Here is a 26,896-nt window from a genome sequence, read left to right as displayed (position 1 = left end):
TTGGGTAGTAGAGTCATTTTCACAATGTTGATTCTTCCAATCCAAGAACATGGTATATTTCTCCACCTATTTGTATCATCTTTAATTTCTTTCATCAGTGTCTTATAGTTTTCTGCATACAAGTCTTTTGTCTCCTTAGGTAGGTTTATTCCTAGATATTTTATTCTTTTTGTTGCAGTGGTACATGGGAGTGTTTTCTTAATTTCACTTTCAGATTTTTCATCATTAGTGTATAGGAATGCAAGAGATTTCTGTGCATTAATTTTGTATCCTGCTGCTTTACCAAATTCATTGATGAGCTCTCGTAGTTTTCTAGTGGCATGGTTTGGATATTCTATGTGTATTAGCATGTCATCTGCAAACAGTGACAGCTTTACTTCTTCTTTTCCAATTTGGATTCCTTTTATTTCGTTTGCAAATAGTGACAGCTTTACTTCTTCTTTTCCTATTTGGATTCCTTTTATTTCTTTTTCTTCTCTGATTGCTGTGGCTAGTACTTCCAAAACTATGTTGAATAAGAGTGGTGAGAGTGGGCAACCTTGTCTTGTTCCTGATCTTAGTGGAAATGGTTTCAGTTTTTCACCATTGAGAACAATGCTGGCTGTGGGTTTGTCATATATGGCCTTTATTATGTTGAGGAAAGTTCCCTCTATGCCTACTTTCTGCAGGGTTTTTATCATAAATGGGTGTTGAATTTTGTCAAAAGCTTTCTCTGCATCTATTGAGATGATCATATAGTTGTTCTTCTTCAGTTTGTTATATGGTGTATCAAGTTGTTTGATTTGTGTATATTGAAGAATCCTTGCATTCCTGGGATAAACCCCACTTGATCATGGTGTATGATCCTTTTAATGTGCTGTTGGATTCTGTTTGCTAGTATTTTGTTGAGGATTTTTGCATCTATGTTCATCAGTGATATTGGCCTGTAGTTTTCTTTCTTTGTGACGTCTTTGTCTGGTTTTGGTATCAGGGTGATGGTGACCTCATAGAATGAGTTTGGGAGTGTTCCTCCCTCTGCTATATTTTGGAAGAGTTTGAGAAGGATAGGTGTTAGCTCTTCTCTAAATGTTTGATAGAATTCGCCTGTGAAGCCATCTGGTCCTGGGCTTTTGTTTGTTGGAAGATTTTTAATCACATTTTCAATTTCAGTGCTTTTGATTGGTCTCTTCATATTTTCCATTTCTTCCTGGTTCAGTCTTGGAAGGTTTTGCATTTCTAAGAATTTGTCCATTTCTTCCAGGTTGTCCATTTTATTGGCATATAGTTGCTTGTAGTAATCTCTCATGATCCTTTGTATTTCTGCAGTGTCAGTTGTTACTTCTCCTTTTTCATTTCTAATTCTATTGATTTGAGTCTTCTCCCTTTTTTTCTTGATGAGTCTGGCTAATGGTTTATCAATTTTGTTTATCTTCTCAAAGAACCAGCTTTTAGTTTTATTGATCTTTGCTATCATTTCCTTCATTTCTTTTTCATTTATTTCTGATCTGATCTTTATGATTTCTTTCCTTCTGCTAACTGGGGGGGTTTTTTTGCAGCTGAGATTTTTAGTTAGGTATTTATTGATGTATAATTGACATATAACTTTAGTTTCAGGTGTACAGTATCATGATTTGATGTTTATATGTATTGTGAAATCATCACCACAATATGTCTAGTTAACATTCATCACCATTAATAGGTACAATTTTTTTTTTTCTTCTGAGAAATTTTAAGATTTGTTCTTTGCAACTTTCAAATGTACTATAAGATAGTATTCTTAACTATAGTCACCCTGCTGGACATAATATTCCCCATGACTTATTTACTTTATAACTGGAAATTTGTGCTTTTTGACCCTGTTCATTCATTTTGTCCACCTCTACCCCCACCTCTGGCAACCACGTATCTGGTCTGTTTCTAGGAGGCTTTTGTTTTTGTCTTTAAGATTCCACATATCAGTTAGAGCATATGGTATTTGTCTTTGTCTGGCTCATTTCACTGAGCATAATGCCCTCAAGGTCCATCCATGATGGTTGCAAATAGTGAGATTTCATTCTTTTTTTTTATGGCTGAATAATATTCCACTGTATGTATACGTGTATGTATATAGACACCACATGTCTTTATCCATTCGTCTGTTGGCAGACAGTTTATTTCCATGTCTTGGCTATTGCAAACAATGCTGCACTTAACATAGGGATGCATATATCTTTGAATTAGTGTTTTTGTTTTCTTTGAATAAATACCCAGATGTGGAATTGGTAGTTTTATTTTTAATTTTTTGAGGAACCTCCATATTTTTTTCCATAGTGGCTGCACCAGTTTACATTCCCCACAATACTTCCTTCCCAAGGATTCCCTTTTCTCTACATCCTTTTCGACACTTGTTATTTCTTATCTTTTTGGTAATAGCCATTCTAACAAGTGTGAGGTGATATATCACTGTGGTTTTGATTTGCTTTTCCCTGGTGATTAGTGATATAGAGCCTCTTTTCATATATCTGTTGACCATCTGTATGTCATCTTTGGAAAAATGTTCAGATCCTATGCCCATGTTTTAATCAGATTTTTTTTTTGCTATTGTGTTGAATTGATACATTTATATATTTTGCATATTAGCCCCTTATCAGATATATGATTTGCAAATATTTTTTCTTATCCAGTAGGTTGCCTTTCACTTTGTTGATGGTTTCTTTTGCTGTGCAGAAGCTTTTTAATTTTATGTAGTCCCACTTGTTTATTTTTGCTTTAGGTTTATTTTTTGCCTTTGCTTTTGGTGCCAAATTCAAAAGACCATTGCCAAGACTGATGTCAAGGAGATTACCACCTATGTTTTCTCCCAAGAGGTTTATGATTTCAGGTCTTACATTCAAGTCTTTTTTTTCTTTTTTAAATTATTTATTTATTTATTTATTTATGGCTGTGTTGGGTCTTCATTTCTGTGCGAGGGCTTTCTCTAGTTGTGGCAAGCAGGGGCCACTCTTCGTCGTGGTGCGCAGGCCTCTCACTATCGCAGCCTCTCTTGTTGCGGAGCACAGGCTCCAGACGCGCAGGCTCAGTAATTGTGGCTCACGGGCCCAGTTGCTCCACGGCATGTGGGATCTTCCCAGACCAGGGCTCGAACCCGTGTCCCCTGCATTGGCAGGCAGATTCTCAACCACTGCGCCACCAGGGAAGCCCTACATTCAAGTGTTTAATCCATTTTGAGTTAATTTTTGTGGATGGTGTAAGATAGTGGTCCAGTTTCATGCATTTGCATGTGGCTGTCCAGTTTTCCAAACATCATTTATTGAAGAAACTGCTCTTTCCTCATTGTATTTTCTTGGCTTCTTTGTCTCAAATTAATTGACCGTATATGCATGGGTTTATTTCTGGGCTGTCTTTTCTGTTGCATTTATCTATGTTGCTCTTTTTGTGCCATAAAATGCTATTTTGATTACTATAGCTTTATAATATACTTTGAAATCAAGAGGTGTGATGCCACCAGCTTTGTTTTTCTTTCTCAACATTGCTTTGGCTATTTGGGGTCTTTTGTGGTTCCATACAAATTTGGGGATTGTTTATTTCTGTGAAAAATGCCATAGGAATTTTGATAGAGATTGCATTGAACCTTTAGATCGCTTTGGGTACTGTGGACATTTTAACATTAATTCTTCCAATCCATAAACACAGAATATCTTTCCATTTATTTGCATCTTCTTCAGTTTCTTTCTTCAGTGTCTTAGAGTTTTCAGTGTACAGCTCTGTCACCTCCTTGCTTAAATTTATTCCTAGGAATTTTGTTCTTTTTCATGTAATTGTAAATGAGATTGTTTTCTTAATTTCTCTTTCTGAGAGTGTATAGAAATGCAACAGATTTTTGTATATTGATTTTTGTATCCGGCAACTTTACTGAATTAATTTATTCTAACAGTTTTTTGGTGGAGTCTTTAGGGTTTTCCATATATAATATGTCATCTGCAAACAGTGATAATTTTACTTATTCCTTTCCAATTTGGGTGCCTTTTATTCCTTTTCCTTGCCTAAATGCTATGCCTGGGAGTTCCAATACTATGTTGATTAAAAGTGGCAAGAAGTGGGCATTCTTGTCTTGTTTCTGATCTTAGTGGAAAGGCTTTCAGCTTTTTACCATTGAGTAGGATGTTAGCTGTGGGCCTCTCATATATAGCCTTGTATTATATTATGGTTAGGTACGTTCTTGCTATACCCACTTTGTTAAGAGTTTTACCAAAATGGATGTTGAATTTTGTCATAAGCTTTTTCTGTATCTATTGTGATGATCATATGATTTTTATCCTTTATTTTGTTAATGTGATGTATCACAATGATTGATTTGTGGATGTTGAATCATCCTTGCATCCCTGGAATAAATCCCACTTGCTCATGGCATATGACCCTTTAAATGTATCATTGAATTCTGTTTGCTAATATTTTGTTGAGGATTTTTGTGCCTATGTTCATCAGAGATATTGGCCTATAATTTTCTTTTCTTCTGGTGTCCTTGTCTGGTTTTGGTATCAGGGTAAGCCCGGCCTCTTAAAATGAATTTGGAAGTGTTCCCTCCTCTCCTGTTTTTTGGAAGAGTTTGAGCAGGATTGGTATTAATGCTTCTTTGAATGTTTGATAGAATTCCCCTGTGAAGCTGTCTCATCCTGGGCTTCTGTTTGTTGAAGTTTTTCATTACTGATTCGGTCTTGTTACTAATAATCAGTATATTCAAGTTTTCTAATTCGACATGATTCAGCCTTGGTAGGTTGTATGTTTCTAGGAATTTATCCATTTCTTCTAGGGTGTCAAATTTGTTGGCGTGTAATTTTCATGGTTGGCATATAAATTTCATCTCTTATCCTTTGTACTTCTGTGGTATCAGTGGTTTCCTCCTTCACTTCTGATTTTGAGTCCTCTTTCTTGGTGAGTCTAGCTAAACCTTTGTCAACTTTATCTTTTCCTATATGTAAGGTTGAAATTATTTTTTGTTACCATTTTAATAGTAGCTGAGATTTTTTAATGAGGATTAAATGATAATGAAAATTTACTGTTTACTTAACAAGAAAAGTTCAAGTGTTATTAAGGATCCAAGCTCTTTCCAACTTTCTGCTCCCCTGTTCTTGTTGAGTTTTTGTTCTTATGCTTGTTCCCTCATGATTGCAATATGGTTGCCATAGCAAATAACATCACATCTACACCCAAGACAGAACAAAAGTGCATGTTGCAGCACCCATTGAGTTCTCTGCTATGTATCTTTTTTTATCAGGAAAGCAAAAAGTTTTCCAGAAGATTCAGCAGAGTTTCACTGGCCAGAATTAGATCACATGGCCACCTCCAAGGATTAAAAAAGGCCAAGAAAGCAAAAATTTGGCAAGGAGGAGAAAGGTTGCCTGATAATCGTTCCCTACCCTAGTGGGAGATTTTTTAAGCACCTGAGGTTTTGGAATAAGGTTTTTGGCAACTTAGAATTCTGGTTTATCTAGTGATTTATTATTTAACTGTAGATCAGTAGATATGTTCACGGGTAAGTAGGTAGTCTCTCTGTTTTCTAGGGGATAAGAGAAATGAAAGACCGTTTTAGAAGAAGAGATGTTTTTGCCTTTTTGGTATCCTAGGGCCTACAGAAGCCTAATTCCCTTTCTTTGCATTCCTTTTTTTATCTTTTTAAATTTCAGTAAATAAATAGTAGCACTCTCTATATAATGATTAAAAATGACTGGTGGACTTTAAATTTAAATTGCTTTTTGTTGTTGCTTTTTAAATTTATCTGTGAATGCAGCAGTGGGCTCAATTGCACAGGAAGCTGAAACAACAGGAAGGTGGACAAAGAAGCCAATTCCACCTCGTGCAGGAAGGGGCTTGTGCAGTAGTGATTAGCAGTTGCCCCTTTACTGCCCTTGGACTCGGTGGCAAAGCCTAGGCTCTGCCTTGTAAAGAAAAACTTTCTTGACCCTTCATGGAAGATAGCTTAAGCATTCACAGATATTTATAGTAGTTTAGTCATCAAATTACTTGTTATAGAATCGATTTAAAAATTGTGCATTTGATGTGATATTCAGGGACCTCAGACTCAGTGATAAAACAAGTTATTATAGTAACTTGAAACACCTTTGTATTAAAAAAACCTGAAATTAGTGAAATTGACAAAATAGTTATTTTTTTGAAGGGAGGCAAATTTTAAATATATCAATTAAAAAATCTTCTGAAGATGGATCGTGGCGATGGATGGACAATGATGTGAATATACTTAATGCCACTAAATTGTATACTTAAAATGGTTAAAATGGTAAACTTATGTATATTTTGCCACAATAAAAAAAAATCTGAACGTAGTCTTGTTGAGGGACCTACTCTAGTGAATAGGTAGAATAATTTGTAAAGAGAAGAGCAAATAATTGCATACCAGTGGATGTTTTCTCTTTACGCTCAGTATGTATCTTGATCACAAAGTGTTCTCTTGCACTTTGGACCTGTACACCCAATGGCGTTCTCTCCATTTGGCCTGTCTCACCAAACACCTCTGATCTCAAACTGAATTCAGTGTCTTCAGTTTACCTGTGCACACCTGTTCCTCCTCCCACCTTCCCCGTCTTAGTTAGGGGGCCTAAGAAGCACCCAACTGCTCCAGCCTGAAACCTGGGTGTCGTTCTTGAATCCACATTTTCCCTCAACCTCCACACCCAGTCAAACACCACTTCGAGTTAATTCTGTCTCCTCAGTGTTGCTCTAATCTGTCCGTTTCTTTTCACCTCCACAGTTGCCACTCTAAGGTAAATAAGGAATCAGGAACTCTTCTCTCCAAATGAGCATCCATTCTGCCATCCACTTATCTTAATGTCTGAAAAACATTCAAGGTGTTAAGAAACACTTAAAAAAAATGGTTTTATTGTGGTTAGACCACTTAACATAAGATCTGCTCTCTTAATAGATTTTAAGTGTAAAGTAGAGTATCGTTATCTACAGGTAGAATGTTGTACAGCAGATCTCTAGAATGTCTTGCTTTAGTGAAACTTCATACCCGTTGATTAGAAATCATTTTCTTAACCAATAGATGATCTGTTGGCTTTCTTGGAAACATCATCAAATTGCTTAGCAAACTTTACAAAGGCACTCAGCCATAGTTTTTGCCAAATGGAAATGAGTGACATGTAAACTTCTAAAACTATCTAAAACTTCTTACTCCTCCACAAAATATTCACCCCCCCCCCCATTTAGCATAGTAATATTAACACTGTAAGACAAAAAAAAAAGGGGGGGAGTGATATCTTCAGGGCAAGTTGTGGAAGATGGCTATCTTACACTAGTCTGTGAGTTGCCCAAGTGGGCGAGGTGATTTTAGTTTTATTAATTCACTTATCAGTCTTATTGGACATATATGTGTACCAGGCACTGTTGGGGCAGAGACATGGGACAAATTCCCCACCCATGAGGAGCGCACAGCCTAGTAGTAGAGACAGATTTGAGAACCAGATGATTTATGCAATGAAGTGCTAAGAGTGAAGCAAGGTGGTCTGGAGTCATTGAGGGGGGACATTCCATGGAACCCAGGAAAGCTTCCTAGAGCTGGAAAGTAAAGACGATCTGGATTTGAGCTCCAGTGCTGCCTCCACATCAAGCCCTTTTTCCATTTCAGCCAAGAATGTAATCGATGTGGCAGGCATGGGATTTTAAAAATCTCACTGTTTTCACTTGCATTTCCCTGGCTCTCCGTCAGGTTGAGCATCTTTTTATGTTTGTTGACAGTGTGTATTTTCCCTTCTGTGTGTTGTCTATTTTTGCCATTTGTGGAAAACCCTAATGTTGAAAATAAACTCAGAGGCAGATAGGGGACTTGTCTGGTGCTGACTGTAGGACTGATTTCTTAAGTCCTACACACACAGCTCCTGACAAAAAATAAGGCTCAGGATGTTTTCCTAACCACCCGCCCTGCTTCCTGCCAATATCTGTCTTCTCTCTGATAACCGAGCTTCCTCTTCTAGCCTGGTGGTCGCTGAGGAAGGTCATCTGGACATGACGGAATCTGTAAGTGCAGACACTGTCGTCATCTTTAACTGCGTAGTTTTATTCTTCTGTTACAACTAGGGGAGAAAGTCTACACAGATGGACAGAGAGAGTTATGTGTAGTTTTGCAAATGTGAGCACTGTCTGATAAAACGGAAGTGTTTTGAGCATGCACCTCTTAAGAGAATGAGGTCCAATTTCATGTCTGGTTTGAGAGATATATCTATAGATAAACTACTGCATGGATCTGAGAATGACTCTCATTCATTCATGTGACAGAAAATGCCTGAGACGTCAGTGTTTCATCCCAACTAATCCTGAGGACTCAACCTCCATGTTGTCTTGCCTGATGGCAGCCAGAAGGGCCCTCCACCTGCGCCCTGTGTTCTAATCTCTTGGTGGCCAGAGGAGAGAGCCGCTGAGATGTAGGGGAAGGAATATCCAGGACGCGGAGCCAGAGGCACCTGGCTGGGAGTCTTGGCTCTGCTCTTTATTAGCTGTGTTTTGTTAAACAATTCTCTCCACCCCTCTTGGGCCTTGGTTTTCTCGTATGCAGAATGGGGAGAGTGCTTCGTAGTTCCCAGAGTTATTTTAAGGATCGAATAACATGACTGCTATACACACATTAGGTAGGCACGTATTCTTTTTCATTCTTGTTTCTTCTCTTTGCCACACCACACACACACAGCCAGGCCAAGGGCCTTGGCTGCAGTTGGTGCTTGATACATGTGTACTGCTTGATTACATACAGCAGTGGTTCTCCAAGTATGGTCCCCTGGCGAGCAGTATCTGCATCACTTGGGAACACGTTAGAAATGCAAAAACCCTGACCTACTCAATCAGAAACTGTTGTGGGACTCAGCAGCGTTTGACATCCAGGTGATTCTAGGGCTCGTTCAAGTTTAAGAACCACTGCAAGTCTCCTTCCTGCTGTGGTCAATGTAGAATGAGATTTGGTGAGAGGGGGAAAAAAAGTGTTTAATGATATAAAAGCTATTTAAAGTCCCAGAAGGTGACTTTCATCTAATGTGAGGTTTTCCTCAAAATAGCGAATACAATGTTTCAAGAAGGAGAACTGTTTCCTGTTACCCTTTGGAGAAAAGCAACCACCTTTGGCTTAATGCAGGGTTTGAGATAAGCTATCTGGACGTGGCTATCCACCAGCCTAGAGCAGATACCTTCTTACCCTCTTTTCCATTCTTTCTCTATAAATATTAATGACAGAACTTATAAACTAATGGATGCTACACTAACTACTGAGCTCTGGGAGATCTGACATGATGCTGTTTTTGCCATGCTATTATTTCTGATTAAATATATTTTAATTTAAAGGCACAGCCACTTGCCTATGTTCATAGCCACAGAGATTAAACATAATAGCGGGGCCCATTAACACACTTCTGTGTATCAGTGAAAATCTTCACGCTCTACATGGATCAGGAAGCTCGCTTCTACAGCCAAGAGTGTCATCACTCTGGCAAGCCTTTGTCAAGCTTGTTTCCAGTACACCTTAACTGTATCTTTTATTATAAAGTTTCTGTGATTAATAGACATTAATGAATAGTTGTACCTAGTGTATATAATGAGTGTTCTATATTATTAAATATTCCTAAGCTTCTTAGGAGAAACGCATCAATACTCACCAGTAAACCTTCTGATGATCATTACAAGCTTTGCTTTTTAACTGTCTGCCCTTTGCTTTTGATAAGGAACTCATTTAAATGATTTAAAGTACAACCGTTTCTCTCTGCAGATACATTCCTTCCGGCAGGACCTGATACTTAATAGCCAAAGAATTTCATTTCAGTGAATGTAAACAAACATGAATTGAGTAATCATGAAGAATAAAGAAAATAATTTAGGTGATGCGAGCAAACTTTATTTTACACTTGATGAAGTAGATAGTTTTCTTTTGGAGAACTGCAAAATGGGGCAGAAGGCAGGAAGCTTTTATCAGATAAAGAATAAAGAACAAGGAAAAGAGAAATTGAACATATCTAATTGGCTGGAGCCACAGAGTCAACTTCGTTTGGGGTGAGAAGGTCTAGGTTGGCTTGTTGTTTGGGGGTTGATTGGCTGACTGTATATATTGCGTTTCTGGTCAAGCAGAGCAGGGAAAGCAGTAGAAAGCAGTAGAAAGCAGTAGAGCAGTAGAAAGTTATCTACGTTTTGGTTTGCCGAACTGGCACCCTTGGCAAGAAAGAGTCCATCTTGGGCCTAGAAGTTTATTAATGAAGGAATAAGTAAACATTGCTAACAAAGGTGAAAGTGTTACGTGTAGTCGTACCTGTTATATGTTGAGAGTCTACCAGGTGCCAGGAACCTGACTGAAGTTACCTACTTTCTTACAAAAAACACTATGAGGCAGATATTATTGTTCCCATTTTACAGACCCCAAAACTATCCTTAGAGGGTCCCACAGTGGACACGAGATGTTTGGTGTTGGCATATCCAATGAATACGGGGACGACTCAAAAGGAAGTGTGTCGCTGGTTTCATAAAACTGCATCTGGGAAAGTGATTGCCTGATTTTGAGGCCTTCTTATGCTTCTCTATTTGAGTTAATATCCTCAGTTAAGTTGATCTGTTTGTCAGACTGCACTGCTGCGTTGTGTGTGTCTAAGCTTTGCCCCTGGTGTGGGGAGCCTTACAAGGAGCCATGCTACGATTAGGTGAGGTGGAGAGCTGGGGACCCCCGGGGCACAGGGCAGCGGGCAGGGTACTGAACACGCAGGTAGCGTGAAAACTCCTGAGGGCCTGGAGCGGGGCAGCAAACAGCTTTCGAGTACTTCCTTTATAATTTACTCAGGTAGTCTTTGGGAGTCAACACAAATACAGGTAAGTTTATAGAGTAAACCAATAAAAACTTAAACATATAGTCTGCTAGGATCTATTCTGGTTAGTAATACTCTTGTGAAGGAAAAAATGGACATGATTATTAGAAAAAAAATGGAAAGATAATTCAATGCACAAAAATTCTAATAGAAGAAAGCCAAATTGCAAAGTAAGGAAATGTTTTTAGTGCACAATGAGAAATTTAAAAAAAATTACGAATTCCTCACATTACTTGTTGTATCCTGACAAAACCTGTTGGATGTAGTTAACACCAAACTTTTATTTGAAGCACAAATATGTTTCATTCTTTAGTGCTTTCTTGTGTTGAGATTATTTCCCAAATTCTTGCTTGGTTTCAGTGGATTGATGAGTAACGACAGACTTAAGTGATACTTGTTTATCCTTTCGAATATTGTAGGGATTTGTAGGTTTCTAACCTCTCCTAACTTTTATTTGGCTCAATTATCTGATATAAAACTGCTTTTCAAATGCCACGTCTAGTTCTTAGGTGATGGGGGTCCACCACCCCTTAGCTCCACAATGATGCTACGTTTGAGCATCTTCTTGGCCTTTATCACCTTCAGAAACAGCTACCTGATTTCTAGGTATTTGCTCTAGCGGTCAGAGCGATCGTCAAAACATGCCTAGAACGTGAGAAAATTAGATGGCTTTTGGCTTCTCACCTTTGCCTCCACTTTTACTGAATTAGGGACATGATACTTAACTATCAGATTCTTTGCTTTCAAATATGTGCAATAAGTGGCAGGAAGGTGATACATACAGTCTTAAACTAAAGCCCTCTTCCACTGCTTTCCCTGAAGCAAGTATCATCGTGAATTCCACTGAATGTTCAGTACTGTTCTTGATTATTTCATGAATGAGTTTGCTTGGGGCAAGGTTCATGAATGAGTTTGCTTGGGGCAAGGATGGGGACAAGGAAAGACTTGTACATCAACACTGCAGTCCTCTTCCACTGATTTTCTCTCTGCCTCCACACCTTCTCTCCAAAATTCTTTTCAAAGATGGATAATACTCTTCACCACAGTAAGCAAACAGCCTTATCAATCACTAGCTGACCAAATCTCTGGCCCTCGCTTTTTGTGTTAATTCTACTAATCGTTTACCTAAATCAGCCGAGGGATTCAAGAGACTACCAAGGCAATTCTATGGAACACTAAGATAAAGTATCAGAAGAACATCATGATATGTATCTAAATCTTTTAGGCCTTCTATGTGCAGTTTCTGGGTTAATCCTAGAGATCAGGTTCAAACACAACCCACACCAAGTTCATATGTAATATGCCTCTTACTCCAAAATACCAAGCAAGATAGCACTTAAGAACTAAACGTTTATTAATAATATTTAGTATTTTTTTAAGGTTCAAAAATCAACATCTTATATAAATACCTAACTAAAAGTTATGAAACTTAAATACACTTAACATTTAGGATTTTAAGTACCTTATTCAGAACTTTTGATAGACTCTGTTATAGTTACATCAACCGAGTAGCATTCAGGAACTTAACGGAAATGGGCTCATTCAACCCACACTGTTACCTTGAATTTCATCATATTTTCTGCCTTTTCATGGCTGATCAGTATGACAGTCTGGAATAATGCTAGTCAACATATGAAATGAAAAAGCACAGCATTTAGAGTCATATCTGGGACTCTGATACAAATATTCACAACTTTTTGGCTATGTGACCTTGGGCAAGTCATTTACCTGCAGGAAATCGTTCACAGGGACCTTGTAAGACTCTAATGAGACGAGAAAGTTCTTTGTGTAAAGCAAATGTCTCATATCCTACTATATTAAAAAAAATCACATTTTAGTGTAGAGACGGAGCTCTGTAAGCGTGGCCTTCGATTTTCACAGTGAGAGAGACTCAATGACTACCACTGAAGAACATCATATGACCTATGGCATAATTAACCTTTATAAAGAGGCCTTTAGTGGGATCTTACTGTATTTTTTTAATGTGTTTGAGACACAGGAATTCAATTTTCCCCTAGTTCTTCCAATTAGTAAAGGCTAACATGTACAAAGCAGTTCCTATGTGCCAGGTACTGTACTAAGCACTTAAGGTAAGTAAGCTCATTTCCTCCTCCTGTGAGGTCAGTGCTATGGTTATACCCATTTTACAGATGAGGAAACCAGGGACACAGATTAGAGAAGAATCCTCGATCAATCATGACCACAGCCAAAACTTCATCCATATTCACTGCATTCGTCAGTATTCACTGCATTCTATATATGCTGATATTTTCTCCTACTCCCATATGTCAGACCCCTGTAGAGGCTATGTCAGCTTCAATCCTAAGTCCTTTCTGGTACTTTGGGGGTAAGAAGGAAATGTTGGACATAGATAATTGATACACCTGGGATAATCGAACACGGCCTGATGGATCTTTACACTGTCCTGGCAGAATATGCCACATCCACAGCTGCCTATGAAGTTGGAGAGAAGAGCCTACACCGCTTTCCAAAGCCTGGGGGAGGGCTGCGAGTGCACAGTTTGAGCCCAGGGAGCTGCTCACCGCGACTCTTGAAATAGTTATTGTACAAAGAGGGCGGCACGTAGAATATTTTCCAGATTTCCCAACCACACGGTCTTCACCCTAGCTTTGGCTTCAGCCACCAAAACATGTGGTTTGGACACGAATCTGTAGTCAGTAATCTTTCTAGCACCCTGTGCTTCTCCCGCCTGCTCCAAAGTAGTCTGTTCTGTGTTCTGTTCCCTTAGGATTTGCTAGGAGATGAATCATGTGAGTTGATAAATCTGTTAACACCTAGAGGCGATAACTGGGCATTGCTTACGTGGGGGTCTTCGATACCTCAGCCCTCAACAGGAGTGGCTAACTTGGGAATTTAAAAGCGCCGTGGCAGCTCCGTGGAAGCTGTTCTGGAGAAGGTCCGTTTATTGTACTTCACGGGCTGCCTGCTGATGCATGGAGCCAGCCGAGGCCAGCACCGAGGATGGCTTCAAAGGCTGCAGGTTCTAGTGGCAGCAAGTTTATTCAGCTGCACTTTGGACCTAAGCAGCAGGGGCCAGAGCAACATAGTAATTTCTTTGGGCCACAATGGTCAAAAAACTGTAACTGAAAAGTGCCCATGCAGGAGAGAGACTTACTTCATCTTTAAGTCTTCCTTAAAGACAGGAGCAGACTCAAAACCCGGGATAAGGCACTAATTCAGTTAACGAAGGCAGTAAAGCAGAGCGGTGAATCTTACTTTGCAAAATTATTCCAAAGGCCTAAGATGAAAGAGATGAAGAAAAAACTTAATGGTGCAGCGTAAGACCTTCTGCCAGGTGGGTTCTTTGAGCACTGCCCCCCCCCCATTTCTATTATTAATTTCTCAGCAGATCTTTCTCTCACCACCATCACCAGCCAAAAATTCCACATAACTCAAGACAGTAATTTACTCATAAAGGAAACACACCTGCAACTTTATTAATAACCAACTTTTTTTTTTTATTAGAGCAGATACAGTTGTGAAAACTGTACATTATACATTTTGGTTTCAAGGATTATAAATAACGGAACTCGCAGGTAGGGAGTTCTTTTTCACAGCAAGAAACTTTAAATAAACAAAGTCATGTTTTATTAAGTACATTGGCAGACTTCATGTGCTGTCCAAAATGTAGAGTACAGTATAACAACCCATTAGAAAGAGCCTTTCATGTAAAATACAGCTGTGCACATTTTAGAAAAATACCAACAATTTGAGCTTTGTTTTTAAAAAAGCTTATAAATCATACATACATTTATAAATGGAACCAACATGCTCACTTTATAAACATATCCTTTATTATCTGTTACCCATGATTTCCAAAGCATTACACATTCGAAATAAACACTTAAGATTAAATATTTTATTTAATTTTTTAAAAAAAAATCAGCTTTCCCAGCATCAAGAGCTATGGGGTTAGGAAGGAGCAGTGAGAATATTGAGACTGACACAGGAACTGAAACGTTTCTTGGGTAAAAACGTATACTTCCTAAATTTAAAAGTCAAAGCAAAATGTAAAAAATAAATAAATATACAAGTTGTAATTTTCATTTGCTCTCTTTCTGCTTTCTTCTTTATTCCATATTGGTCACACCCAGGATTCTCAACATATTGTACTTCTGCAAAAAACACCACTGCGTTACTGCCCTGCAGGTGACAAAGCATTCAGTCCACACCTGTGCTACTATGGGAATTGTCTCTTCTGCATCGGAACAGTAGCAGATAAGGTAAAAAGAATCTGATTAAACCATGCAGATCGTGAAAATGTTTAGGAATAGCTCCCTTTCCTCAATAACGTCTTACCAAGATTGGACAGATAACTTACCTCCCCTGATTTTCTTTTTAAATAATTATTTTTATAAAGACCACGTAGTTTCTCTAAATAAGCATGCTTCTGAGTAATAAAGAATAAATTATAAAACAGCAAAAAAAATCAGATTATGTCAGAATAACAAAGGACTGCAAAAGACAGATACTTAAAAATTGTCTAAGCCTTTAAAATGTGAAATACAATTACAAAAGGACTTTGAAAAACATGAAAGGCGTAAAATTGAGAAGCACTGATTTAACAAAGCTTTATGCTCTACCTGAATGTATTCAACAAAAATTTAAGTTTGGGGGAAAAAAAAAAAAGAGCAGTTATTAATAGCATCTTGCTTAACTTTCATGGGAATTAACATAGCTACTGACAAGATTTTATTTGGTTGGTAAAGTACGTCAGCAATGAAACTGAATCCTTTGAACACCGATTACTGCAATCCATGCAACATTTTGACTATACTTCTTAGAATTCTGTTGTCTTTCAGCTTTTAAAATCTGGCACCTCCTAAGTGCGTAAATAATTCATCTCAGTAGTGTTAAAAAATGTTTAAAGTTAACTTATTTTTAGGTAGGTGTAATGCCTTCAAATTGCTAAATTTTAAATAGCCTTTTACAGGTTAGGAAGACTAAACGACATGAAGAGTGATGTATTGCTATCAAAATAAACACATTTTCTCTAGCATTCTGTTGTTTCTTTTCCTTGAGATGCGACACATGTGCTTCAGCCAGCCAGGACCGCATGTTGTAGATGACGATACGTCGGATTTAAATAAACAGCAGAAATGAACATAATCGTGCGCAAGCCAACGAAACCTTCTCTCCCGGGACGTTCCAGGAGATGAGAAAGCAGCAGGTCATGGCATAAGACTGGTGAGTGATGCTGCTACCTACTCCTTCTAATGAGACAGGAGTGAATGCTGGAACCACGGCCACAGCAACACAATCCTCCGACCACATTCCTCGGGCAGTCGTTTGTTTCCCCAGCTCCCTACTAGAAACGTCAGATGGTAAAATAGTAAGGCAGCTGTTGACTTCCATCAAAAAAAAAAAAAAAAAAAAAATGCAGCTCCATACATTTCCAGTTTAGTCACACTCTGCTAGGACAGATGGAGTAGCCAATGCCAAGAACTTCGCCGGATGGGGCTGCTTCAGCAGATTTTAAAAAAGAATGATTATTAAGTTTTGCTCTCCAACATGGCTGCTTGCTTCAGCTCCCAGAGGACCCCAAAGCATTCCCAGGGGGACCGAACGGGTCCCCCGGCTGAATTTTCCAAGTTTCATCTCTCTCTCTTTCTCTCTCTGGTGATCCCATCCTAATTCCAAGCCTCCTTCCCTGTGTCTGAGGTCTGACTGGGGTGTGCCATTTAAAGGGCTGATGACACCACCGCAGAGAACTGTGGGCTAACACCACTAGTTGTCGGGACTTCACTGAAGGGTCAAAACAGTTATATCATTAAGTAACTATGTTGAACCACATTCAGGCACAGCCAAAATGAAAGTGAAGGACAATACGTAGTTGTTAAAAAAAAAAAGTAAATTCGAATATGGGAAAAAAAATGTTATATATTGCGATTTTATAGAGAAATTAAGGCTATTCTTACCTTTCCTAATTCCAATCAAGTTAGAAAGTGAACAAAAAGAATGGCCAACCCGATATTCAACAGCATGACGAGGACAATCATGATTGAATTAGGGCCCTGGAAACGAAATAGAACAAAACAAGTGTAACTTTTCCATGTTATTAGCAGTAGATAAACTAGCTCACAAAACCAATTACCAAAAATATTTTAAAAGACCCGACACAGTTGCAGTAAATAAGGTATGAAGAATGACGGCAGTTCCAAAAGGTATAAACTAAAAATAGCTACGCTGTATTTAAGTTGGAGCCATCTCTGAACTTTCACTTAAAGATGAATCCAGTCTCGATTAGACCTAGAAAACGACTTAAAAAATAATCGACTTCACCTCGAAACACTGGGCAACAGTCTGGGTGAGACACAGCTCACCATAAAGGGTTTAAAAACTGATGGGAATTAGATACGCATTTTTGTTAAGGTGTAAGTCGTCGGATAAGGAAGAATCATTTCCTCATAAAGGCAGTTAGAAGGGGAGAGTGAAATCTGCAGGACAATGAGGCTGCTCTGGAAAAGTTTAGGAAAAACTCAAAACGAGGTTCTTTGACTCTTGCTTTTCCTGGTTTTCTTTTTGGATACTATCCCTTCCTTAAGGTAAAAGCTGCAAGTGGGAAATTGAGCCCTTTCAGAAATTACTGTGCAGGTCTAATTTTTAATTCCTCTGCTTAAAGCTACAACATTTCAGAAATCAGGTTACATTTTAACAAATCACAGAGTCCTTCCTATTTTGCCAAATACTGCTATAATAAATACCACATAGCCCAAGGTACCCAAAATTTACTTTTTTTTTTTTTTAAAAAAAAAAGAAACCTTATATGACCCCTCTTTTTAGATCTGCCCGTGCTCGGCCATCTTTATTACAAAGATGCGATCTTGGTATTTACTATTAAAATAGTGTCTAATTCTTAAGTAGCATTAAGAGTGTTCTAAAACTTGCCATATAAGAGAGGTTGGATAGGTAGTTTTATTCTCATTCTACAGATGAGGAAACAGTTATACTATATCTGACTATCCAGTGAGACTACAGAGAAACTGGGTCAGAGTCCTCAAATGTCGTATTGATGTGATTTTTTTTTTGCGGGGAGGGGTGGGTAAGTGAGTAAGGGAGACTGGAACTGCCACTGGTCCAGTGCTCATCTCGCAGGACCTCATATCCTTCAAGGACGCCTCCTTTCTGGATGAGGTCACAACCTCCTTGGTAGAGGTCAGAGTACCCTGTTCTTTACCCTAATGCTTCATGCTTTATTGTCGTTTCTTGTTAACTGCCATCTTTCCCCCTAGACTGAGTTCCACAGGGGCACTGCCTTGTTCACCACTCTATACCCACACATAAGGGCTGCCCAATTCATCCAGGCAGCCAATATTTAATGAAAACCAATCTTTTGGTACTTTTCCAAGTGCTATGGAGGTGGTGGTTGAACTGATACATTCACTGTATTAAATGAGGAACAGGGTGATTAATAAAATCAGGGTGTGAGAGAGGAGGAATAAAAATGGGTGCCCTTGATACAGCAACTGTTAGGAAGGAGAAAAAGCCTAGTTCCTAGACCCCAAGTAAACGGGAGGAAAACAAACACTTAATTCTTCACGGTGACTATTAGTTCCATTTTACAAAAGCTCCGAGAGGGTAAGCGTCTTGCCCAAGGTTACTCAAGCCAGTTTGAACACATTAGAACTGGGATTAAACTTTAGTCTGTTCACTTCAGAGCTACATGTTCTTTTTATCTCTATTAAACCCACAGGCCTTAGTTTAAAAATAATTTCCCATCAACTTCTTAAAAATGGCTTTTTCATCTACATCCTATGATACTGTAGTATCAGATAAACGTCAAATCTTGATAGTGACCAATGGTTCTTTTAGTATAGTTGTGTTCTAAACCTATGTAACTCCTCAATTATGGTTAACTTAGAACATATAAATAATGTAGGAAACTTATAACTCAGAAAATAATTGAGATGATCTTTCAACATTATTACTCAGCATGGAGATTATGGAGATTAAGGAAATGCTATTACTACACAAACTGATTAGATCTTGCTCCTGAATGTGTTAAGAATTTTGGGATCGTCTCAACTCTTTTGGGTTAGTGGATTTCATTTCATAATTCCTAAGGACAGTGATATGAAAGAAGATGAGGAAAAGTAACAGGGTCAGAGTGATACAATGTGGAGTTCAGTGACTTACGCGGACCCTAGGAAAGCAGAATAATAGAGTACCTTCAGTAAAGCTACTTTCAAAGGCTTAAGGTGTGCCTGGACCTTTAACCTTTTTGAATTGGTTAGTATTTTGGGCTTGTGTGTGTGTGTGTGTGTGTATATATATTTATATACATACACTATTGAACATGTATTTCTCGTATATATTCTAATATACAAATACATGTATATTTATCCTACTAGTAAAGCTCCATTATATAAAGCTATTTTTAAAGATGACTCAGTGAAGATGCATGAGGGTAAACCAGCAATAAAAGACTCAAACAGCAACCAGGTAAAAAATATCTGGGATGCTATGTTAAATAGGCAGATACCAAGACGTGACCTCTGTGCTCTTCAGTTACCTGGGCTGGGTACAGGGTGGAAAGCTTTAAGGTGAAGTCTCATAAATATGACTGTGGTGGCCAGTTGTGGCTTAAAATAGCAAAATGAAAAAAAAAAAAATCAGTCTTGATTTTCAAGACTGACTGGGACAGGTGTAATCAAAGAAGCTGTGGCAGGGCAAAGTGCGAGTCTTGTTTGGAAGAAATTTTCAGGCAGTTAGAAAATAAAGTGCAGGAAGTCAAAATATGGAAAGACGTTCTAACTCAAATTTTTTTTCTTCAAGATACTAGCGCTCGTTTAAAATTGTGAAGAATTTTCTGAAGAGTTAGTATAGTTTATGTTAAACCTCAAACTTCTCCAAAAACATGGAAAAAGCAAAGTTTATATGTATTTATTGAATGTGTGTGTGTGTGTGTGTGTGTGTTTCAGAAGTGATCTAACAGGGATAGCGATGCCTTAGGTTTTATGACAGTTCAGAAGAAAGGTCGGGTAAATCTCAAACTCTGAGGCTGATCGGTGTAATTGCTAAGAGAAAAGTGCAGGTGGTTTTCAGGAGTTGAGATTCCTAAAGAGAAGACTCCTCACTAGTCTATTTGATGGTAAGGTTCTAAAGATACCTCTACCGCCTCCTAGCCAAGCTGCCACACTGCAAAATCCTACAGAAAATTCTGGCATCCCATAGAATGTGCTCTCCTGGGACTTGAGTCACCAGGAGTCACAGACTGGAGGGACGTTGCAGAGTGATCCTTGCCAGGGCTTCCCTTCCCCTAAGTGTCAGCCTGTGTCCCGGAAGAGTCTCAATGGATTTCTAGGAGATCAATATCCAGGGTGATCCTGAGGGTGGGTCAAAACCTACTGGAATATTTATGAACTATTTATGCTCCAGCTAGTGTTACGGCAAACTCAGTCAATGCTCTTTGAATACTTACTTTGTGCTAGGCGCTGTGCTGAGAACTTTATAAAGTATCAACTCATTTAATCTTTACCACAACCCTTGATACAGGTACAGATGAAGAAATCAAGTCACAGAGCAGTCAAGAAACTTGCCTAAGGTCATCGAGCTGGTAAGTAACACAGCTGGGATGTGAACCTGTGAAGTCTGGCGCCAGAGGCCATGCCGCTAGCCACGAGCCTACACCGTCTCGGTAAGCTGGCTGGCTAAAATTGTGCGGCTTGTTTGGTCAGCCACCCCACAAATGGTGATGCTGACTCAACGTGGATCTCTCGCGGCTGCTCACAAAGGGGGATTCAGTCTGTCTGCTTCCCTAGTGTGAACTCGTCCATGGATTTCCGCGTTGTTATCTGTAAACTTCTAAACTTACACAGTGTCTTTTTACCTCTAAATCGTATGCAGTGCTCTTTTGTTTTAAAGGTCATTCACTGACTACCTTTAGGATGATTTTGTCACTTCCTAACTAACTCTCTGTGAAGAAAACAGTTATAAGGGGTGTGAGAGGCAGCTTTATGTTATTAAGGAAGAGAAGGTTTAATTGTGACATTCTCCGCATGAAGGTGCCAACTCAGTCCTGCCTTCCAGCTCCCGACAGAGGTGCAGAGCTGCTGGCCTCCCTTCTCTCTTGGGGTGTCTAGGGGAACCCTAGAGACCCGCCTGCAGAGCTGCACCATGCTTGGCCAACTCCCAGAATCCGACTGTTCTGCACATTCGTAAGACAGATGCTGTTTCTAAACAAGAAGGCTGTGAATTTACCAAATATACCTATTAGTAACGTTTTACAGAAAGACTACTAGGTAACTCATCTAATATGAGGCACACTGGGGCACACACTTCCCCTTGGGGAGTTCTGGAAAGCAACTGAACCCCACTACTGGGTACCCAAAGGTGTAAACGATAATAGCCTTGCATTGCTTGAGTCTCCCGTTTGTAAATCAGGCAAACCAGTACTAATACGTATGTGAGGCTTTATTAACCTATGGCTATAAATGCTTGAAAGCCAAATGAGAAGTGAGTTATCACATTTAACAAATTCAGTAGTGATATTAGCACATCAGTAGTGATGATATTAGCACAGACAGTTATAATATCAGGATACTGACATACCAGTGTTAAAATATTTTAAAAGATGAAGGCTCAAAGTTATTGTTTTGAAAACCATTTACCTATATGGAGGTTGACTCTCAGAAAGTTAATCATGTTAACCTGATTTATTTATATTTAGATAATTAACATGGTGAGAATTTTAAAAAGGTGGGAACCTGTGTTGATAGATATTAGCAAAATAAACCTAAGAAATTTCAAATATAAGTTAATTAAAAAATGAATTTCAATGTTTAACCCTATGAGTAGATAGAACAGTAAGCAAATTTTTTCTTAAAGGTAACAAACTGATGGAGAATACGTATTGTTGGCCAAAATATTAATCCACACCTTTCTGAAATTACTAGTAAATACTGGGTCAGCTATGGCTTCCTCCCTAAATTACAATCTTTTCCAAAGGCATATGACTAGGTCAACAGCTCAGTCAGCTTTTTATCAAAAATTACTTACCTTCAGATTTTTATAAATTCTACAGAATTTGATAAAATACGAATTCCTTTTATCATTAACAGATCTCATTGAATGAGGATGTTGATATTTATCAATAACTGAAAGCTTTCTGGTTGAATAACAAAAACCTTAAATGCTCCAGACTCATAGTAAAACTAGCATCTACCAGAAAAGTGAAATTTTAGGAGCGCTGACACTCGGAGGAGTTAGAAGACCAAAGTGATTTTTCTTAAACAGTTGAAAAATTTCACTTCTCATATGGGAAAGAAAAAGTTCTAGCTGCGAAGCCTGGCCATTAAATAAAATCCACACTATTTATGAGAATAATTCATAATAGCTAGACAAGATGTTCTTTTGTCTAAAGTTGCTGACCATTGTGGGTGCAGAGTCAAAAGGCAGGTAAGGACTTAGCAAATGGCAGTGGAGCCCTCCTCCTGGTTAGAGCACAGGGGCAGGGGGCAGGTGGGCTTTGATTCCTTCCCAGCCCTCAGAATTAGCTATTGTTACGGACTGCATGTTTGGATCTATCCCCTGCCCCCAAATGCATCCACTGAAGCCCTAACCCCCAATGTGATGGTATTTGGAGGTGGGACCTTTGGGAGAGAATCAGGTCATGAGGGTGGAGCCCTCAGGAAGGGATTAGTGCCCTTCCAAGAAGAGACACCAGACAGCTTGTTTCCCCTCAGTCCTGTGAGGACACAGGGAGAAGACGGCCTGTGTTCTATGGACCAGGAAGTAAGTGGCTTCTCACCAGACACTGAATCTGCTGGTGCCTTGATCTTGGGACTCCTGAGCCTTCAGAACTCTGAGAAATAAATGTTTGCTGTTTAGACCACCCTGTCTAGGGTAGTTTTGTTATAGCAGCCAGAGCTAATGAGACAGCTACCATGTAGTCCTTTTTTTTTTTTTTTGGTGGTGCCTCACTGCTTGTGGGATCTTAGTTCCCTGACCGGGGATCGAACCCTGGCCCTTGGCAATGAAAGTGAAACAGGATGGAAGGGGGCAGGGCACAACCTTTAAAAGAATGATATAGCTATAGTACCTGACAAAGACTGGTTAGAACCAACTAGATCCAAGATGGCAGAAGATCTGACTTCCAGAAGACCTTGAGCCTCATTAGATGCTCACTGTAATATATTACCATATGCTAACTGACACAGCCACCAGCACCATGACAGTTCCCAGGCCAACCATAAAAGGTCAAAAAGTGGGCAGTGGCCCAATTCCTGGAAATCCCCGCCCCTTCCCCCAAAGTTGGAATAATCCTCCCACTCATTATTAGCCTGTGAAATTACCAGCCCATAAAAATGAACCACCCCATATTTCGAAGCCTCTCGCCTTCCAAGATGGCCCACACTCTGTCTGTCTGTGGAGTGTGTTTCTCTCTAAATAAATCTATCACTTCGTCTCCGAATTCTTTCACAACGAAGAAAGAATCTTAAATCCACCGGGAACAAAAGTGCAGAGTCCTAACCACTGGACAGCCAGGGAATTCAACAGCTACCATGAAGCTCACCAAGAAGTGCTGGTAAAGGCTTGTAAATGTGGAGCTGCAACAAGCTAGTCACGTCAGCCTACGTGCATGAAGCCTGAGGGCGGCCGAGTGAGCACAGAGGAATTTCTGCCCGAGGGCCCACTGTGGCTCAAGCTACCAGTGCAAGGCTCGGCTCTACGCAGCCCGGTGCTTCCCGGGGACTTTTGCTAGCCTAGGTGCAAATCGTCATCATCGAGGCGCAGATGCCCCACGCTGCCACCCGAAAGAACCAAAAGGAGCAAAAAGTGAGAGAAAAACACGTCTTGCACAACTTACCGAATTGGCTTCTTTTTCCAAAGAAGGGCACGAATCGTTGCTTGCTGGATTCTTTGGTATAGCAAGTTCAGACTTCTTAGCTTTTGGCTCAGCTTTGCTTTCTTTGGCAACTGGTTTTGTCACAGATTTAGGGGGACTCCGCTTGTTGGGCGATGGCTTGTGCACCAGCGCCGAGGAAGACTGGCTTGGCCCTTCCTCCTCCTCCACGTCCTCCGGGGGGTACTGGGGGGCGTTCAGTTTCACGTAGTAGCCGTGATATTGAGAGTGCAGCTCGCCGTTACTGGGGTTAGGGACGTGGTGACGGCCAGAGTACCTGGAGTGGGGCACAACCGCTCCCGCCTCCTTCGTGGGAGCCTTGGAGGTCAAGGGCTTATTGACGGTGGCCGTCACCTGCTCCTCGGCTGCACTCCTTCGGTCTTGGTTGAGTCTTGCCCCTGAGCTGGGATTCCGCTTCTTCACGGGCTTTGGGGAGGGAGAGCCGCCTTGTTTGGGACTTGCCTCGGGAGACCCTGGGGGTGTCGTGCCTTTGCGATAAAAATGAGGAGATTCCTTTGGTGTAGGTGGCTTTTCCGGGACCTTTTCTTCTGGATTTTCTTTAGCATCTACACCTTCCTGAAATCTCTGTTTGACATAATCTGGGCCTGGGGAGAAAGGGGACAACACAAGGGAAGGTGATAAAAAATAATAAGGCATAAAAGGCTTGTTCCTCATGGCTACTCATATATTATTTTGCTAAATCAGCTTAGCCTTTTCTCTTCTTGTTTTAAACATATTTACGAGGCTTTGACTAAGCATAAGGACGTTTCATTCCCTGGGAGAAAAGATTATTTACTGATGAAAAGTTTTTAAGTTGATACGTACCATTATTTACACTATTGTGACAGCCACAAAAGTTAAACAGTCCTGATTTTTGCTGCTGGTAGAATACAGAGGCAGCATTCGTACGGATGGAGCACTGGAGGCAGCACCATAATTAATCTGAACGTTCAAATTTACGTGGTATAACTAAAATACAGAGTATACACTCATATACAAAAATAAACTGACTTGTATGTTTAATAGGTAATATATTAGAACACTTAAATATATTAATGTTTAATCAAGTATCTACACTGTGGGTGGAGAACATGCAGATAACGTATTTTTAATGACCCTTCATCCAAGGAGCATTTAAACTGCCTAGTTAGGAGCAACGTCTGAGCTTTAGGTTACACTTTATAAGGTAACTTACTCGGAGTCCCTTCACAGCCTGGACTTGCGTCAGCAGCGTTTCTGCAGGCCTCAAAGTCAAGACAAGGCAGTTGTCTTTGGCTCTGTAGTCTCAGGACTTTTTTTTTTTCTTTTTCTGAGTACTTTAGAATTGTGTAACAATCATATGTTATTTTCATAAATAGAAAAAAATTTCACTTAAAAAAGGGGACCCTGGTGCCATTGTTATTTTATGGGCAGATTTTGGGGGGGGGAGTGGGGAGTAAGGAGAATGTGCATCGCAAGATGGTACCAGCGGTGAGCGCCCAAGGAGGCCAGTGGTCCAGAAAAGGGCCTCTCTGGGGCCCTCACTCAGAGACACGCTCCGAGGCAGCGCCCTTCTTTCTAGGCACTTTGCCCCCCAGCCCCTCCCCAGTAACCAGGTCCTGCGCATCCTTTGGCCACCACTTCACCCATCGGCCCTTTTTCATCACAGGAAGTCAAGGTCACACAGTCCAGCTGGCCCTCTTCTCTGCAAACGGGCAGGAGCTGACAGCGCCATCTCTGGAGTATCCAAGGAAGAAATCGCCCACCAACTTGCTTACAGGAGCTGACCAGCCCTTGTCCACTCCAGAGCGCTGCAGCTGTTCGCTTCCCTTCCTGTCTCTACTCCCACCTCTCAGCCCAGAGGGGCTGAAGGACAGTTATCCTTAAAATTGTTAAAAATACATATACTGCCTCCATCAACAGATGAATGGACAAAGGAGAGGTTTTATACACACACACGTGGAATACTACTCAGACATAAAAAAGAATGAGATTTTCCCATGTGCAGCAACAAGGATGGACCTGGAGGGCATTATGCTAAGTGAAATAAGTCAGAGAAGGACAAATACTGTATGCTGTCACTTATGGAATCTAAAAGATACAGCCAACTAGGGGATATAACAGAAAAGCAGCAGACTCACAGGTATACAGAGAACAAACTAGTGGGTACCGGGGGGAGGGGCAACATAAGGTCGGGGAGTAGAAAGAACCACGGGGTGTAGGAGAGGCGCAAGGATGTGATGTGCAACAAGGGAAGTACAGCCAAGATCTGGTAATAACTGTAAACAGAAAGTAAGCTGTAAAAATTGTGTAAAAACAAAAGCTTTCAAAAAGGTAAATAAAAAAATTACATACTACCGACTTGTAATTGCTCTTCCCGTGATGGTCTGAATACTAATTTACTGTCGTGAGACTGCCATGTATCATGCAAGGCATTTTCCAAAATGTAAAGCCTCACCAAAATCGTAGGAAGCAGGCAATATCCCGACTTTACGGATATGGAAACAGCTGTGGCAGCTGAAAAACCCAAAGGCACACAGCTCCTGCGTATCCTTAAGATAAAATATAACGCAACATGGCATATACTAAGCCCAGAAATGAGAATCCCCAAGGACCCACATTTATAGCTTGTACTCGGGGCCAAAAGCATAAGAGCATTATCTCACATTCCATCCTCCAGAAGATAAAGCCAAAGAGGGTTCAAATTTCCCAAACAGGTCAAGATCGCCGACAACCGAGATTTCCTTTTCTAAACTTGGTTAAGTACCCCCTTTAAAAAGAACTGGCGATTTTCTTTTACATCCCCCATCAAAAATGGCAGTATGAATTCTTGGCACAGAGACGTGTATCTCACTTGAGTGAAGAAAAAGGCAACTGCGGTTATTCAAAAGGTGCCGTCTTTGTTTCTGGATTCTTCCTTGGTGTCGTGACTGGGACAAACCACCAAGAGAAAGAAGCAGCAGCAGCACCAGAAGGTGACATCCTTCATCAACAGGCTTGTCCCTACTTTCAAAAACCCATGAAGAACATTTATACTGGCCTTTCATGGAGAAAGCCCCTCCTCTACACACAACCCCTCCTCTGCAGTGTGCTGTTTACATATTTTTCTCTCACCCCTCTACCCCAGATTTCATCAGAACTTGGTTTCATTTGTGCTTCCCTGTTATCCAATTTTAGAGCATTACTGAAATACCCGTCTAGGCATGGTAGTAAGTGTTCCGTGCAAAGGTAATTAATAGTCAAGACTCTT

At 40.0% G+C, this 26,896-nt stretch overlaps 1 protein-coding gene across 3 annotated transcripts in view; it reads right to left on the bottom strand.

Annotated features, from left to right (window-relative positions):
• Positions 1-15,153: 15,153 nt before the first annotated feature.
• Positions 15,154-26,896, bottom strand: part of JPH1 (junctophilin 1) — a 77,236-nt gene continuing 65,493 nt past the window's right edge. Inside the window, exons 4-6 of one of the 3 annotated variants that reach the window (XM_028500280.2) lie at positions 23,632-24,272; positions 16,742-16,837; positions 15,154-16,286 (exon numbers count right to left, since the gene is read on the bottom strand). In XM_028500280.2, coding sequence (XP_028356081.1) covers positions 16,757-16,837; positions 23,632-24,272 — 722 coding nt within the window. In that variant the 3' untranslated portion in view covers positions 15,154-16,286; positions 16,742-16,756. The remainder of the gene's footprint in view (positions 16,287-16,741; positions 16,838-23,631; positions 24,273-26,896) is intronic. The other 2 variants (XM_028500279.2, XM_007120525.4) reach the window with 2 other exon arrangements.

This window comes from Physeter macrocephalus, chromosome 15 (genome assembly GCF_002837175.3).
Source record: "Physeter macrocephalus isolate SW-GA chromosome 15, ASM283717v5, whole genome shotgun sequence".
Classification (NCBI taxonomy): domain Eukaryota; kingdom Metazoa; phylum Chordata; class Mammalia; order Artiodactyla; family Physeteridae; genus Physeter; species Physeter macrocephalus.
The sequence above is the reverse complement of the archived record's forward strand: the minus strand, read 5'-3'. Positions and strand labels throughout refer to the sequence as shown.